This window comes from Pteropus vampyrus, unplaced genomic scaffold, assembly GCF_000151845.1.
Source record: "Pteropus vampyrus isolate Shadow unplaced genomic scaffold, Pvam_2.0 Scaffold7, whole genome shotgun sequence".
NCBI lineage: Eukaryota > Metazoa > Chordata > Mammalia > Chiroptera > Pteropodidae > Pteropus > Pteropus vampyrus.
In genome coordinates this window covers 15552772-15571230 of record NW_011888788.1, presented here as the reverse complement: position 1 = coordinate 15571230, position 18459 = coordinate 15552772, and the positions used below count along the sequence as shown (strand labels likewise).

At 42.8% G+C, this 18459-nt stretch overlaps 1 protein-coding gene across 8 annotated transcripts in view; it reads right to left on the bottom strand.

The window, feature by feature from the left end:
- Positions 1–7060: 7060 nt before the first annotated feature.
- Positions 7061–18459, bottom strand: part of CFAP61 (cilia and flagella associated protein 61) — a 296212-nt gene continuing 284813 nt past the window's right edge. For 4 of the 8 annotated variants that reach the window (XM_011370806.2, XM_023537741.1, XM_023537744.1 and 1 more), the window contains 2 exons: positions 14393–14483; positions 7064–7566 (listed from right to left, as the gene is read on the bottom strand). In XM_011370806.2, coding sequence (XP_011369108.1) covers positions 7366–7566; positions 14393–14483 — 292 coding nt within the window. In that variant the 3' untranslated portion in view covers positions 7064–7365. Of the gene's footprint in view, positions 7567–14392; positions 14484–18459 lie in introns of all 8 variants that reach the window. The other 4 variants (XM_023537747.1, XM_023537748.1, XM_023537742.1 and 1 more) reach the window with 2 other exon arrangements.

Here is an 18459-nt window from a genome sequence, read left to right as displayed (position 1 = left end):
GGCCCAGGCACACGCCCGGCCCCGCCTCCCTTCACGGTCTGCTGCTCCTCTATGGGGAGGCGCACGTGCCTGGGCTTTGTGTCTCTCCTCCGGGGGGCGCGGAGCCGCCAAATGGGCCCGTCCATCAGCTTGACAATGCACGCCCCCCTCCCGCGCCGGGATTACCCGCGGGTCGCGAGCAAAATAGCAACAAAGGAGAAGAATGGCCCCAAATATGTCAGGAGGGTTCAGCCCGCGAGCCGGAGCGGAGGGGAAGTTGGGAGAGCTGATTGGGTTGGGGCGGTGGTAGGCCGGAGCCGGTGCGGGGCAGATCTGAGTGCGGCTGCTGGGGTGGGAGAGGGGGTCGGGTGAGGCACAGGAACTCTTCGTGATGTTTGAGAAATAACCAAGAATCGAAAATAGCTGCAAAGCCCTAGTCGCCAAGAGCCCCCGCACGCGCCTCGGATGGGTGGGCCGCGGTACCCAAGATCCAAACGAAAGTGGGGCCTTTGGGCTCAGAGTTTGGGTAGAGGATCTGGCCTTCTGGCTGCGTCGTGGGCGATGTTTGCGTCCGCGGCCTGGGCGCGCTCCCGAGCCTCGGGATGTTTTCTCTGGAGTTTAAGAAGCAGTTGGCACCGCACTTCTTCAACCGCCAGCCAACGCGGCGCTAAAGGGGTGGGGGTTGGGGGCAGCCTGGGCTGGGTTCCAAAAGGAACTTGAATTTCTGAACTTTTTTTTTTTTTTTTTTTAAGTTCACGGAGGCTTGGGGATTGGCATTCTTGAAGGGGCTGGGTGCACGACGCTCGAAGCCTAAGCTTCGCCCGAGACTGGTTTGATTCAGGTGGAATTGACCAAAGCCCAAACCGCGAGGTCAGCCGCGTGCGCCCCAGTGAAGTTGGTTTCCGCTCTCGTTGCGCGGCCTCATACATTTTCATTCGGAGCGGGCATTTTGTCTGCTGGTTGACATCAGATGCTAAATCAAGGGCTCCAATCAAGGCGCTGCAGCATAAAGGGGCCGCCTGTCTGGGCGCGGGGGCCCCCCGGAGCCGTGCCCCCTTCACCTTTGTGAAGGAAATTAACCTCCCGCTATTGAGCGCCAGTCGCGGCCAATCTGGAGGCAAAAGCGACGCGTGCTGCCAGCCGTGGGTTGCGGGGGTGGGGAGGGGCAATCTGTCCACTGAGGCAGGCTGCAGCCTCGGAGTGGACAAGCTGCCTCCCGCTTCCTCACCCCCAGTCACCAGGAAAAGACAACAGCAAAGATCCACACTCCGCCCCTCTCCCCCGCCGCCCCGCTCGGACCCAGACCTGGCCCTTCGCCTTCATCCCCTTCTCAGCCCAGCCCTGAGGTGGCACAAAAGGCAGCATCTCCGGAGGCGGGGGCAGAACCCCAAGAGTGTGTAGTGGCCCTGATCGCCCATCACTGGGGAGCAAATAGCAAAGGCACATAAAATGTGATATGTTGTGCGGAAAATGTCACTTGATTGAAAGAGAAGGAAATGGACATTTTTTTTTTCTGCAAAGCTCTATGCAGCCAGATAGATTTTGCTGAGTTTCGCTTATGCTTAATTCCACTGAAGGTATTTAATTGTTTTCGGATTTTCCCTCTGAAAATACCCTGGCGTGGAAATTAAACAGAATTTTAAAATAGAGTCTACGTGAGTAATAAGTTGCAATGGGACAGTTGTTAGGGTTAGTTAATCACGTTGGTTAATCAAGGAGAAAGATATTTGATGATTTTTTTTTGTGATATAGTCTTTCAACTCACAGACTGAAAAGAGAATAATACATATAATGTAATATATTTTGAAATCTCTCACACTCGTTTTAAAAATGCTAAATGAAGTGAATGACAGTTCTGAAAAAGGTTAGAAATCCTAAAATGAGTTCATCTAAAACATGTATGTTTTCGATCTAAAAGTAACTGATGTTATTTCCCCGTTCTTTTAAGCACTGATTAATAATGCTGATGAAACTAGAAGTGGGAAAGGGATTCCGGGACAGCTTCGGCCAATTTTATTTTCTGATCACGAATCCCATCTGGATTGTGGAATAATGGGGGGGGGCGCTCAGCCAGTGATCCCCAACTGACTGCGGGGTATTTGGTCTTGCATGTGTAACACTCCTTTCATTCAACAAATAACAGGGAGAGTTAGTCACCTTGTGAATTCTTTAAAATAACACCCATAATTGTAAGGGGGGGGAGGGGTTGGTACAAAACAAAAACCCTGTCTCCTGTCTGAATGCAGCGAATTTAAACAGGGCTCTGAATTCAGCCAAGAGAATCTATTGAACACTATTGAGTAAATGAGATTCAATGGATCCATTTCTTTTTTTCTTTATTTGTGGTTTCTAGTCTTGCCAGCGAAAATGAAATCTGCCTTCAGATGGGTACGGTCAAAATAAATGGGAACTTGAAAGGTACAAGTATTAGAAATTAATTTCATAACCCAGGACTGGGGAAGAATCAGGCTGTGCGCACGGACGCACACACCATCAACCTCTGAGGATGTGCTCTCTTGTACCGGTCGTGGATTTCCGTTGTTTTCTGCATGATTTTATTTCTCAGAATCTTCGTGCCTGCGGGGATAGGGACATGGTGTCGAGATATTTGTTTTCCTCTAAGAAGAGCAAAGCGCCGCCACGCTGCGCCCCAGCGGCCGCCCTTTGCACACTGCAATTCCGAATAGGGGCCGCGTAGAGTTGGACTGGGGAAAACACTGGGCGCCGATATGACCCGCTCCAAGGGAGCTTCACGGAACCGGCGAGCAAAAGGATCCAGAAGTGTCCTTCCCAGGTCCCAGGAGTCTCCTCCTTTTCCTGTCGGGACCCAGCCAGCTCTTTGGAAAAATACGGTGGCCTCTATCGCTTCCTGATCTTGCAGACCCGGTTCTGGGTTCTTTTGACGGCCGCAGAGCTGGAGGCCGTAGGCGCTCTAAGTTCTCCTTCCCTGATGTCTCAGGCTGCCGTCGGGGAGCGCGCCGGGGTTCACTGTGACCCCCTAGCTCAGGAGTCTATCTCCAGGGAGGTTTTAGAAAGCATGAAGTTTGTAAATGAGCGCTAGAACGGAGAACTTCGGCCTAGGAATTGCCCCGTGGGGAAGTCTACGAGTCCAAGCAGCCCCTGAGCTCCTCGGAGGCGAAGACAGGAGGATCCGCAGTCTCGCCCCTGGCACCGGGCGCGTTTCGCCAGGGAGGGGCGAGACGGAGTTGTCAGCGTCCCGACCCCCACCACCCTTCCTCTGCTGCGTACTCCGGCTGGATTCACAGAAGTCCTACCCCAGGCCCTTTTTGCCCAGGAGTCAAGACCCGGCCCGAACCGTGCGCTACCGCCACAGTGCCAGCCATCACGTCTTGGAGGGGCCCGCGCCCTGGTGCACGCTGCACGCTGCACGCAGACCCGAGCCCAGGAGAGGCTTTGTGTTTGCAGGAATGAGGGGTTGTTTTGTCAGTCCCTGGGGCACGCGAGAGACACGCGCAGCCGGCCGCCTGCCGCCCCTCGCGGCTACTCCGGCCTCCGGGCACCTTCTCGGCCTCCGCCCGCGGGCCGCCGCCTTTGTTCTGTACATTAGCATAAAGCTGCCACGGATCTCCCGTTTAAATAATTCCACACAAAAGGAGAGTGCATGAAAGAAAAGCGAACAAGGGAGAGTCCGCCAGGCCGCGCCGTCCGCCGGGCGCGGGAGCAGCCGCGCTCAAGTATGTCCCTCCCCTCGAGTTTCAAGTGCCCCCAGCAATCTGCTGCTCGCCCATTATTCGGCCGGGGGCCGATGGGGTGGCTGCAGCCTCTTTTATCCTCCCGAGTGGGCCGTCGGGCCACCGCATGCTTCTTGAAGTGCCCTCGGGGCTGTTTGTTTTTGCCTTGGGTCTGACGGTCCCGGCCGGGAGGTGGGGGTAGTCAGGAAGGTCCCTGGCGCTGGCTACTGAAAAGGTGGGGTCTCCAAAAGCTGGCAAAGGTGAAGCCAGAAAATGCGGTAAAGAATACGCAGAAAAGTGTGCCCTAAAGAGCTGGGGTGGCACTGAAAGGACAGGGATGACATTGAACGTGGGGCACCAAGGGCACGCTTTCACTTGTGAGGGGACAGCCCCATTCCCCGCCCGCCTCCATCAAGGAAAAGGCATCGACAAAACCCAGCAGAAACTGACCAGAAAGGCCACTGCGACTCGGGTCCTCCCCTCTCCCGGGCGCCCTGGGGTGCACACAGAGGTAGCCAGGCTCCTGGGGGCCAGAAACGTGCACTTTTCACCTTGGCCTGTGTCCCCACCTTTCTTGTTTCCTGCTCTCGGTTTGAGGTGTACGTACTCTTCCCCCGTGCCTTCTCTCTCTCTCTTCTTTTCCCTCTCTCCCTTACCCCCCATCTCTACCCTCCTCGCCTCTTCTAGCCTGTCTCCCACCCTCTGCTGCTGTCTCTCCTCTGTTCTGATCTTTATCTTTCCCCTTCTTTCTCCTCCTCTTCTCTCTGCCCCGCTGCTACCACTCACCCTACCACCTCTCTTTCCAACTCTTTCATTCTCCCTGTCTCTCTCTCTTCCCTTCCAAGTATCCCCCACTCCCTGATGCTCTTTCCCTCGGTCTGTCCCTCCCCTTCTCCCAGTCTCTCTGTCCTTCCTCACACCTCTCTCTCTTCTCCTTTATCTTCCCCGTCTCTCTTCCTCCAGCTCTCCCCTCTCTCCTCAGCCACCCCTTCACTTCTCTCTGTCTTTTTCCTCTCTCCCACTCTCTTCCTTTCTCTCTCTCCCTCTATCTCTCCCTCCTTTGCTCTCCCCTGACTCCCTCCTCCTCGCAGGCCAACGTGTGTTATTTTATTTGTCTAGAGAGAGCCTATTTGTTCAGTGATGTGTGGCCTCCTGGCCGCCTGCTTTAATGGGGGATGAGGAGGCTTGGTTTCTGTGAACATTAGCATACAGCTGCCGGCTCCTGCCCGGTTCCCGGCTCACTTTATCCCAGCCTTATCATCACCTCTTCTCTCAACCAGAAAACAATCAACAGCTCCTCACACGCAGCGACTTTTGAGCCCCTCTCCATTTCTTGGCTAACAGTCACTCACCCGGGTGTGCTTGTCTCTCTCTATCGGTCTCTCTCTTTCTCTCTCACCCTCACCCTCTTCTAAGAGTAAATAATGATTGGCTGGCTTTACATTTTATTTTCCGTGCAGTGTTCCCTTCCCTCTCACCTCACTTTTTATCTTTCTTTGGCCTTCCTGTGACATTTGGGTGTAATATAAGGAGCCATTTTTGGAAAGGAAGTGGTTTCACTCTATTACAAACTGATCTATGCCAGGAGATCATTAGGGGTACCTGGGAGGCATGGTTGTTGCATGTGATTTGGGGGAATAAAACTTAGAAATATTAACTTTGGTATTTTCTTGTCAATATTCTTTGTTCAAAACTATAAAATTCCAAGATCAGGCTTAGAGTCCAAGATGTCCTCAGCTCAACGGCAAATACTGAAATGCATCTGTCTCCAGAGAATCCATGCCTGTGCACACCAAGAGAAGTTCAGATATTGGTCTCTTTGAAGCCCTTTCTTTTGCCAGTCTGCATCATCAGTAAAGAGTATATGTCTCTTTTCCCCTGAAGCCCTTAAAACAGCCAATTTCAAGCTCTGATCAACCACTCTTGGATACTTCTCTTATTCTTAGTCAAGTTGTTTCTCAGTGATAAAATGCTGAAGTCCGCACATATATGCTAAAATCCCTGCCTAGATTCATGAAAGTACTCGCTTTCTGACTATGCGATGCGGATTACAATAACCTTATCCAATATACTTTGTAGACTAAAGTATTTTCTAGACATCTTCAAATCTGCCATGATACTTATGGAGTTCTAAGATTGCTTTTTAAAAGGCAGCACAGAAAAACATCAAATTTATGCATAATTCAGTATTAAGATTGGCATTGTCATTTGGGGTCCCTTCAATGTGACTAGCTTTTTAATGGTAATACTTTGTCACAGAAATCATAATTGTTGATCTTCTGAGATTGTTCTGTTCATCTCCACTCAAGGGTCCCAGGGACTGTCACAGACATTTGCTCCATTTGCTGATGAATTTGACCCAAGGCCTCTCAGGGGAAAGGGGTGGCAGGAGGATAGTTTCTTGGGCTGACTCATTCTCAGGCCACTGAAGTATGGTTTTGTGTGTGTTGGGTTTGCAGTTTGAAGAGTGAACTAGTAGCAATTGTTCTCCAAGTTACACAGTTTAAACCATACGGCAGAAGCTGGGCCCTCCCCCTAAATGATCCACACATTTGTGTAAAACATATGTGTGAAAGAATTAGTGGAGTTTATTGCTTCCTTTTGCCTGCTTTAGACAAATCAATGTTCTAGAACAATTTTATTTTTGAGAAGTATCAGTTTGATACTGGGTGTAGAATTCAGTAATGATAACTATGACTTTTCCTCCGAATTGCTGTGTAATCCTTGTAATTGTGCCAACTCTTGCTAAACACTAACACGGATACCAAAAAAAAAAAAAAAAAAAGAGCAAAAACTTAACTATGTCTATGCAAACCAAATTTAAGCCCTGCTGGTCAATATTCAGTCATAAAGAGTGTCACACTATCAACTAAAAGAGATCCAAATAAATTAAAACAATGTTATGTGTTGTTCCTGAATTCATGTTTTTTAGTAGGCACTTAATTTTCTTTATTTATAAGAAAGAGGGCCTCTGACCCATATTACAGGTGACATGTACCAGGCCCCCAATGCAAAGCAATAGTGTGAAGGGTCAAAGGGAATCAACTAGATTAATTTCCCACTAGCATTTTCTAGTTAAAACCCCTCGTGAACCTGTGCGTTGTCCTCCAGTTTCTCAGTGCATTTATTCTTATGCTTTACATTCTGAAGTAGAAATACAGGGATCGTGATGGCAGCCTCCTTGTTTCAAAAGATGACTTAAACATTCTTATGCAATCAATCCCTCTGATGCTGTCTTACAGAGATCATTTCTCATTATCTGTTTTTCTAATTGTCCGTTGTGGCCACACAATTTTCTTTTTTATCGCCCAGGAGTATTACTGGGTGATAAAACATGTGAAGAACTAACAAAATTGGAGCCAGAAAATTTCAGGAAACCAAATAGAGTCACACCCAAGGTAAAAACAAGTTTTACACAGTACGATTTCATTTTATTGCTAAAATGGATTATTCTGCACAGGAATATATCTGGTATTAGCAGAGTGTCTCCTTGGCCCAGAACAGACATGGCTGTGCGCCACCTACTGGGATGACAGAAAACTACAGGCGTAAGTGGAAGAGGAAAAGAAATGACAAAACCAGGAGACGATGGTGCTCGGCTGTCAAGTCGGGCTTCAGAGAGGTTTCCTATTTATACAGTCTGCTTCCAGGAACTACATGTGTGAAAACAGTAAAGTGGAGACTGCGACCACAACTAAATGATTCCTGGCCACGCGTACATGGGCAGGTGGTAGTAATTATAGTGCAGATAGTCAAGGATGCTCTTCTCCACCAGCGTCTTATAGATGGTTTCCTGGAAAACTCTTTTGAGGTATTTCCTCGGCTTCTCTTTCAGGTTAATTTCCTCATCTTCTATCTGATGGGCTAACTGTTCTATGGAAGGAAGTTCTTCTTCCTGGAAAATGCAGCAAGAGGCCAGATACAGAAATTATTTGCACTTAGCCTCATAATAAGAGGGCAATTTCGCAAAAAATGAAAAAGATAGTGCTCAGTTCTCCAAGGATAGTTATTTTCTCCTAGCTTTTAAAAATTATTTATAATTGTGGCAAAATATACATAACATAAAATTTACCACTTTGCCCATTTTTAAATGTACATTTCAGTGGCATTAAGGAGATCCACATTGTTGTGCAACCATTACCACTCTCCATCCACAGAAGGTTTTCATCCTCCCGAACTGAAACTCCCTCCCTATTAAACAATAACTCCCCATTTCCCCTCGTCCCAGATCCTGGCAAGCACCATTCTACTTTCCATTTCTATGAATTCGATTCCTCTGGGCACCTCACATATGTGAAATCATATAGTATTTGTCTTTCTGTGATTGGCTTACTTCACTTAGCATTACATCCTCAAGGTTCACCAAGCATAACAATTTTAAGCTCTTAATTTTCAGATAAAAATTATCTGTAGGTCATGCTTGTTTTAAAAATAAAGTGATCAAAAATTTTTACCTGAAAACTCATAGATGATTTACTTTACTTGGTTAGAATCCTCAATGAATAGGATTAAAAAGCTTAGAATAAATTCTTAGTAAAGTTAAATTTCATTGATATAGCTCTAAAGGTAGGGCTCAGAGAGAATAAAATTATATGAAGTTGAGAATCATATGCTGTGCATCTCTATAATATAGTAGGGGTTTCCCAAAATTTTATTATAAACATATTCAAACATAGAGCAAGGTGATAGAATTGTACAGTTAGCATCCACACACAATCACCTGAATTCTATGGCTAATGTTCTACAATATTTACTTCATCAATTATCTGTCCATCTATCTATAGGAGGGTAGCTATAAAAAGCACTTCACCAAGGTTTGAGCTGTGTGCTTTTCAAACACCACGATAATTGGAAATTACCTAAAGGAGGAGTCATGTGGACTTTGATGCTGTATTTATTTGAATTTCCAATAATTATTTTTATTTTGAACAGAAAAAAAAGTAGATAACTTACAGAGTTCTATTGGATCATTAATGTATTAATAGTAAGAACATATAGATAAAAAAAATTTGATTCAAAATCTATGGAGGAACCAGGAAATTATACCTTGGTTATTTAAGTGAAACATTAATGGGTGTCAGAGATTATACATACATCACTGGGAATAATAGTCAGTGGGGACCAGGGACTTCAAATCAGCTCAGAAAAGACAGTGAGAGAGTAAAGAAGCAACTGGTGCCCAGAGCTAAATATTAGAGGTGCTGAAATATTTGAGTGCCACTAGCATGTTCCTAAGCATACATTCGGCAGTATATATGAGGTTGGTTCTTTCTGCCTTAATTTTTCAGGAGAATTGTATCAAACAAAAAAATGAACTTACAAAAATTATTGAAGATTTTGGGCTCACGTTATACAATGTTGTTCTGACAATGGGGTAAATAGTATAAAGTCACAAAATAGAACTTTTAAATTTACCTAAAACAAATACTGCTCTAAATTGTAAACAGATTTTTGTGCATTTGCTTCTTATTGTATGACCTCTCTGTGTGACCATCTCCCCTCTGATACCACTTCCCTTCTCAGTGTGACCATCCCCTCTCTCAGTTGACCACCTCCCCTCTTAATGTGACCATTCCCTCTCTCAAAGTGCTCATCTGTGACCAGTCCACCTCACAATGCTATATACATGACCTTTTGTGTCTGGGTCTTTCATTTAACATAATGTTTTGATGTTCATCCACTTTGTAGAATTTATCAGTACTTCATTTCTTTTTATGGCAGAATGATATTACATCGTATGGACAGACTACATTGTTTATCCATTGATGGACATTTGGGCTATCTTCTCCCTTTTGGTTATTCTGAGTACTGCTGCCATGAAAATTCATGTACAAGTATTCATTCGGATACTTATTTTTAAATTATTTGGTGTTATATACCCAGGATTACAAAGACTAGGTCATATAATTCCCTGTGTAAGTTTTTTAGGAACTATCAACTGTTTTTCCACAGCCGCTGAACAATTTTACATTCTCACCAGCAATGTGTGAGGGTTCTAATATTTCTACATCTTTGCCAATACTTGTTATCATTTTTTTTTTACTAGAGCCAGCCTAGTGGGTGTGATATGGTATTTTATTGTGGTTCTACTTCGCATTTCCCTAATGATTAATGATGCTAACATCTTTTCATGTAAATAGGTTTACTTCTGGATGCTTAGTTTTATTTCATTGACCTATATCTTTACGTAAGTACCATACTGTCTTAGTCTGTAGTAAGTTTTGAAATTGAAAGGAGTACGTTCTTCGACTTTTTAATTTCTGAAATTGTTTTGGCTATTTGGAGTCTCTTGCACTTCTATATGAACTTTAGGATTGGCTTTTCCTTTTCTACAAAAAAATGCCATTCGAATTTCAATAGGATTGCATTGCATCTGTAGGTTGCTTTGGATAGTATTGCCATTTTAACAATATTAAGTCTTCAAATCCAGGAACACAGATGACTTCCATTTATTTAAGTCTTCTTTAATTTGTTTCAGAAATGTTTTGTAGCTTTCAGTGTACAAGTCTTGCACCTCCTTGGTTAAATTTATTCCCAAGTATTTTATTATTTTTGATGCTACTGTAAATGGAATTGTTTTAATTTTATTTTTAGATTATTCATTGCTGATATAAACAACTGATTATTGTGTGATCTTGTATCTTGTAACTGCTGGATTAATTTATTAGCTCTAATGTTATTTTGTGGATTCTTTAGGATTTTCTATATATAAGATTATGTCACTGAAAAATATAGACAGTTTTATTTCTTTCTTCCCAGCCTAATTTTTTCTCTTTTTCCTACCTAACTGCTCTGGCTAGAATGTTCAGTACAATGTTGAATGTGGTGAAAGCAGGCGTTCTTGTCTTGTTCCAGATCTCAGCGATCAAGCTTTCAGTCTTTCATCATTGAGTGTAATATTAGCTGTGGGTTTTTCGTAAATATGCTTTATCCAGTTGGTGAAGTTCTCTTCTATTTTTAGTTTAGTTTTTTTTTTTTTTTAGTATTTTTACTATGAAAACATATTTGAGTTAGTCCAATGCATTTTCTGCATTGAGATGTTAACATTTCCCCCCTCCCACTTCATTCTATTAATGTAGTGTATTACATTAATTAATTTTCATATGTTGAACCACTTTTATATTCTTGGGGTAAATCTCACTTGGTCACAGTATATAATCCTTTTAATATACTTCTGGATTTAGTTTGCTAGTATTCTGTTGTAGAATTTTGCATTTAAACTCATAAAGGATATTGCTCAGTAGTTTTCTGTTGATTTCCTTGTCTGGCTTTGGTATCAGGGTAATGTTGACCTCACAGAATGGAATAGGAAGCTATCCTTTCTCTTCTATTTTTTTGGAGGAGTTTGATAAGAATTGGTTTTAATTCTTCTTTAAATGTTTGGTTGAATTCACCAGTGAAGCCATCTGGTTGAGAGGTTTCTTTGATTAATGATTGAATACCTTCACTTATTACAGGTCTGTCGAGATTTTCTATTTCTTCTTGAGTCAGTTTTTGTAGTGTGTGTGTTCCTAGGAATTTGTTCATTTCATCTAGGTTATCTAATTGGTTGGCATACAATTGTTCATAGTATTCTCTGATAATCCTTTTTTGCTTCTGTAAGATCAATATTAATGTCTCTACTTTCACTTCTGATTTCAGTAATTTCAATCTTTTTTTCTTAGCCTGTCTAGCTCAAGGTTTGTCAATTTTGCTGATCTTTTCAAAGAACCAACTTTTGGTTCATTAATTTTCTCTGTCATTTTCCTATTTGCTACTTCGTTTATCTCCATTTTAATTTTTATTATTTCCTTCCTCTGCTAGCATTGGGTTTTGTCTTTCTCTTTTTAGTTCCTTAAGGTATAAAAAAGTAGGTTATTGATTTGAGATCTTTCCTTTTTTAAAACTTAGGCATTTATTAAAACTTAGGAATTTCCCTCTGAAACTGCTTTTGCTACATCTCATAAAGTTTGGTATGTTGTGTTTTCATTTTCATTTGTTTCTAAGTATTTCTAATATCCCAATAGATTCCTCCTTTGAAATCAAATAAGTTGCTTAATAGTCTGCTGTTTCATTTCTATAAATTTTTTGAATTTTTGTTTTCCTTCTGTTTTTGATTTCTAGTTTCATTTCATTGTGGTGAGAGAAATAGTTTGAATGATTTACATATTTAAAATTTATTGACAATCATTTTGTGGCCTCACATATGGCCTTTCTTGGAGAATGTTCCATGTGCATTTGAGAAGAAGGTGCATCATGCTATTATTGGGTAGAGTGTTCTGTATTTACGTGGTAGGTCCAGTTGGTTTACAGTGTTGTTCAAGGCCTCTATTTCCTTATTAATCTTCTGATTATTCTTAGCATTCTTGAAAGTGAGATATTGAAGTCTCCAACTATTATTTTAGAACCATTTCTTCTTTCAATTCTATCAACTTTTGCTTCATAGATTTTGAGGTTCTGTTGTTAGGTGTATATATGTTTATAATGTAACTTTCTTAGAGGATTTCGAAGAGTGATTTTCACTACACTGCCATTGGTCAGTGACTCTTTGGCTTCAGCCACAGCTAACTGCAGTGGCAGTAGATTTCCTCTTTCTACCTCCACAAAAGGATTTGAGATGTCTTGTAATGAGCTTGATATTTTAATAAATGATATGTAGATTTGACATGACTTATAATAACAGTCATAGATATTAGTCTTTTATTCTTTTCACTATCAGCCTGTCTACCATAACTGTCACCACCACCATTATTTGTGGTGACTGGCACTCACTGGAAGCCATTCTTTTGTGAATATACTTGCACACACCCCTTCCTTATCTCCTCCCACAGCTCTCTGAGGTGTAAACAGTTAGTCCCTGTTCCACAGGGAATATGAGCTGGAAGTAGACACCACTGCATACACCATCTCTTTCTGTGGCCTTCTCCACTTGACAAATACAAATGTAGAAACAGAACAATCCCCAGCAGAGGCTTTTCCTCCAGAGATTTCACTTTCTGGAAACCTAGAAAACCCACAAAAATGGCTGGGGAGCCCTTAGTGTATCTTCCTCAAATGTCCATGGCCACTTCCGGTCCACTGAAAGGGCCTGCTGTCCACACTGGGTTCATTCATAATAAACTGACCGACAGCAAATGTCTGTTCATTGGTAAAGGTTGAGGGTTCTCAGCGAGTGCCACGAAAAGTGAGTTATGGGTTTGACAGTTTACTTGGAAAGGTGAAGAGAAAGCTTCCCTTTTAAGTTTGAGACCTAAAACCCCTTGGCCCTGTGCAAAATGTTAACTGTGGAGCTCAGATCTGGGGTTTAGAGGATTTAGGCACAGAGTTCTGATTGGAAAACTAAAAAACTAATGAATCTTTAGTATGGGTCAGCTTTGAGCTGCAGACGACATTTTGAGAAGCAAGGAGGCATCTGAGGAGTTGAGCGGAGTTCAGTAAGCACCAGGCTTACAACTTGGACTCATATTTCAATGAGAGCTGACTTCCTCACAGCTTCAGGACAAAGTGCAGGGAATGTATATTTATCTGCCAGCTTCCTATGGGGATCCTAAAGATAATTGTGTTTGGTTTAAGTTTTAAACCTATTTTTCTCAATCTGAATCTACTTCAGATTATTATAGTTATTTAAATTTCTCAGCTTGTACCCCAGGAATAAAACTGAAAAGCAGGGGGGTGGTAGGATGCGCAATGAAGAGAAGGTACCAAGCCACGCAGTTTGGCCTGGTGTGGCTCCATGCCTACGTTCTTGTTTTTGGAGTGAGAGATCCTTGACTTTGAAGCTTGCTGGCCACTGACTAGCTGTGTAACCCACGGCAGTTCATTTAAAATCTCTCAGCTTCAGCTTCCTCACTAGTAAAGTGGAAATAATAGTACCTTCGTCCACCTGAGAGTTTTCTTGTTAGGCTTAATCAAGGTGATACATGCTGGGCTAGAATGGAAGGGATCTGTGCTGTCCAATACGGCAGCCGACACCGTGGGAACCTTCAGGGGGTGTGGGCACTCTCCAGAGGAATGGCAGCAGAGACACAGGACTTTCCCATTTAGACTGTCAAATGAGAGAGAAGCTCAGCTGTGCTCTAGCCCTTGTCTGAATGAAGCAAGGGAGAGTCTAGGGTGGGTCTTTGACTACTTTCTGAGCACAGATGTTGACTTTCCCCAACTCTGGTAAGGACCCTAGTGCTGAAAGAAATAATTTAAAATTTCACAAGTATTTTACTATTTACATTGCAGAGTCACATTTTTGCTAAGCATGGAGCCTTTGGGATATGCAGCCTAACTTCCAGTTAATTCTGTATCACTTTGAGAAAGAATTTTTGGTTATAAAAGGAGTGTGTTTGGACATCTGATGACTTCTCTTTACATGTTCAAAACAACACATGTGCACAAATGTTTAGCACATGCTGGCAAATACAGACAGAAACTAAAGGAATGCAATCTTCATTCTTGAGGGCAAGTAGATACAACTCATATTCAGTTTTCCACCAACAGTGTTAGCTGATAATGAAAGTACAGTTACTTGTAAAAAGGAAAAAGATGCCTTTCATAAAAGGATTTAAATGATTCACTTTCCCTGAATATCGCCATCCATGTTTACATACTCTGTAGTTTGTTTATATGAAGTACAGTTGGCTTTAAAAGTAAAACCATAAAACGGGAATGTAGGGAAAAGTCTAAATGATCAGCAACTATAAACTGCTTATAATTTGCAAGGAATAACCCACATATCCATTAACCACTCTTACCTTCTTGGAAGTTAAGATTTGGCGTAACTCTTTCCTGAGATCGATAAAACGATCGTGAAAGAGGGCCATGCACCATGGCTCTGTGAAGTAGCTAGTGAGGGAAAAAAAGATTAAGTTAGCTGGAAACCCTCTCATTACCATTAATAAAGTATTTACCTGCTTTTTTTGCCTTTATAAATTACAGTCCTGGCCCCATTGTAATCGTTTGCTCATAAAATGCCTCGTAGAGCAGCCTGGCCAATCAATTTTTTAAATGGATGTTCCTGATGTAAGGCCAGGTTCCGTAATTACATTTAAAGTGGTTTAATTCAGAGCTGGGGCAAGACCCAGTGAAGAATCCTGATTTTATCAGAATTTAAAAGCCTGAAGACTTGTAAAGAACGGTGTCTCCATTATCTGCCCTCGCTTGAGAAAAACAGATTGCAGGATTAACTGAACTGCTGCATAAACAAATTAAATTTGGGTAGACAATAGCACAAATGTTGCTCATCATTACGGTTTCTGGATTAATAATGACCAGAAAAACAGACCACCTCCGTGTTGCAACACGGTCTTCCTGTAATCGCACTGATGCTTAATTGAATCTCTTCTAGGAGAGCAGCTTTTGCTGTTTATACTTGTTAATTTTCTACTGAAAACTCTTTCAATAAATGCTTTCTTACATGGAGGATGATATGGCCATCCTTTATTTACAGATGATTGCTAAAAATTTGATGCATTCTTGGGATAACCAAGAACATATACTGGTTTTAAACTCTTACTTCATTTTAATGTTAAGTGTATTGGAACAGGAAACTTCACTTCCTCAGAGTTAGAGGCACATTGATTATGTTGACTTCACTCTTGCTGGATGTGAGTCTGTCGTCTCTATTACTGCTAATGGATGTCATGTATGTGCACAGGGGAAGAAAAAACTGGTGCCCACGTGCAGATGGGCACCTTCTGTTTTCCGAGACTTAAAGTTAATTCTTAGGGAAGGAGCTAACAAGTTCCAGGAACCAGTGAGGCACTGAAAGACAACTCTAATGACGAGAGCCTATGCTACGATCAGCATGGACTCTGCTATATCAGTTATTATCAATCACCTATTTGTGTGACCAAATTTCATGCTTAATTACCTACTTTGTTAAGGTTTCCTATTCATGCAACTATTAATTCCACTAATATTTACTCTATACCCATTATGTGCCCATTACTGTTCTGAGTACTGGGGAAACAGCAGGGACCAAAAGAGACAAATATTCGTGTCACCATGGAGCTTACATTCAAGCAACAGGTAAATATATAGAATATTAGAGAATAAGAACTGCTTAGGAGAAAACATAAATCAAGCAAGGACAGAAGAGGGCCAAAGAAAGGCTAAGTCACCTAAGGCGGCGACTTAGTGAGTAAAGACTTGAGGGAAGGGAGAGAGTGAACCACGTGAGGATCTGGGGGAAGAGCCCTCTAGAGAGAGAGAACAGCAGGCGTGAAGGCCAGAGGCAGGTGTGTGCCCAGACCACTCAGGGAAGCGGGATGGATATAAATAAAGAGGGGAGTGGTAGGAGATGAGCTTAGGAAGGTGATGGGTGGGAAGAGTGCTCCTAGAAGCAGGCATCCAGTCAGATATGTCGTGTAATTGCTCCATGGCCATCTAGCTCAGCACTTGTCTGCAACAGGCATTAGATGTTCTACAGATGTTCACTGAATGAATGAAGAAATAATGAGTGAATGCATATTGCACTGTATACATTCCATATGACTGGCTTTGATTGGTCTTTCATTAATATAGAATAAAATTCTGCCAAATAAATAGGTGACAAAACTTTGCAAAATACTCCAGGATGGGCTATATTAAAGAGAGGAGAAACCTCAGTGGGAACAGCAGAAAAGCCATGTGTGAGATCAGTGTTTAAGAATGGTCTTTCTGAGCTCTAGAGCATCGAAGTCCAAGGGTGTCAGAAGGGCACCTTACAGAAATCTGTCAGAGAATTGCTCACCCCTGGAATTACTCGAGGCCACCAAATCCTGAACGAATGTAGTCAAGTCAATGTGAGTCCTGGCTGGAGTTCTGAGCCCCTACAAGCCCTGGCCAACATCCAACATCTAATTCCTGGAATTAAGACATTGGTGTGGGGCTGGCCACCTCAGTGGGATGATGTTTTGACCTGTCTCAGACCGTAGATTCTTGGACCAAAGAATCAATAATAGCTGAAGTCCAGACACTCAAGCGCAGCTTTGCCAGGATGGTCCCTGCCTATTATGTCTAGACAACTTCTAGAGAAGCTTCAGGGAATTGTGGACATGAAAATGTTGAAACTATTATAATTCTAAGTTAGATACCAATGGGTCCTTTTAAATTTGTCACTATCTTTCCTCAGTTACTGAGATTCCCCTCCGTGGGTTTCCATGGCACCTTCAGGAGTTCCCATCCTCTGGTTTTGAAGGTCTACAGCTACATACATCTAGGAGGCATAACTCTGTCTTTCTGCTTTCCTTGCCCAGCCCTGCTCTCTTCCAACAACCCAGGTGCTGTTCAGGCAGTCTTTCCACCCATTGCCTTCATTGCTCTCTCCTCTTCATTGTCTGCTTCAAAGAAGGAGTTCTGGGGAAACCTTACTGCCCTTAGGGTCACAATGCTGCCCACCCTAGGTTCTGGCCCACCATCTAATGCCCACATTTTCACAGCCTCTGTTCATGAAGCCAAGCACAGATGGCTAGAGAAGTAAGTGGCCCTTAATCTTCTGAAAATATAGCTGCTAAGCCTGTATGCACAGTGGGGGTCAACAGGAAGTTGGGTGTATTGCAAATTCTTTCTTTTGCTGGCTTTGAAACTCTCCATGGCCTCTCACACCAACATCCAGCAGAAATAGCAACTCGGTATTTGACGATTCCTCGTCTCATCATAGAATGTTAAACAGTTTGCATAGAGGCCTAGCAGACCTGAAATTGTATTTCTTTCACACTCCCCACCACTGCCTCCTGTGAAAAACATTTTGAGATCCTTGTCCAGAAGGTGACAATTTCTGTAGCAAACTGCTATCGATATTCCTGGAAGTTGTTGGTGGCAGTCATTTTTATTTACAAAATGGAAAGTGGTTTATAGCTCTTTATTTGGACTTTTTAAAAATTTTCAAGAAAGAACTTGGGTTCCATTAAAGCAAAAAGTGATGGTGAAATAGTACCCCTGAAATCAAACCAACAAGTTGACTTCTGAAGACTTGTTTTCAATTTTATTGCAGCTCCAGTGGTGGTCCCTAGAGACAATTTCCACAGGGTCATGAAATGATAACACTCCCACACCTGGGAGAGCTTGTGCATCGCCAAGAGGAGTGTGTAGGCTAACCTATCTGGAGAGCAGCTTCTTCACATCTGTCTGCAACATCAGATTGCTCACAGCCTGCCTTATGGATTAAGGTAAATATGTATAAAGTGACCCTTAGCCAGGAGTAAAACAAGGATTTCGGACTCTGTCAATCCCTAAGGCAGGAGTCCCATTGGAAGTTCTCTTATTCCAATTGCACCTTTGATCCGAAGACATTTAGAACTGAATGGGTTTTATGAAGAAAATGGCAGCAGATAATCCGCAGTCTCCAAGGTGCCCTTGACCTGCTCTGTTTAAAGGATTCAGGTCAGGCTCTTGAGGGGATGCAGAATTAGCAACATCTCCTGTCAGATAAAGTAGCCGCTATTTCTCAGGGAAGGTGTTAGATGTAAGATGTGGTGGGTACTGGTGAAAAGGAACTGTTTTCTCTGATTAAGAAAAATAATTGTACCAAAAATCTACCCAGTAAAGAGTCTTACTTGCAAGGTCCTCAGATGTCACAGAAACTACTTATTTTGGTAGTGATTTTTGAAAGGCTCGCTGAACGACCTCGGAGTGGCCACTATGTGAGGACATCCTTTCTCCTTTATGTAACTCTTTGGGCTGTGACTGTCGGTCATTTACCACTCACAGCCCCAAAGTAGCCTGGCCTCTGTCCATAATTGACTTTTGTGCTCCCCAAGACCTTGCTTACTTCTAGAAAATCAACTTTTAAAAAATTAATAGATTTTATTTTCAAAGCAGTACAGAGTTATCCATACTC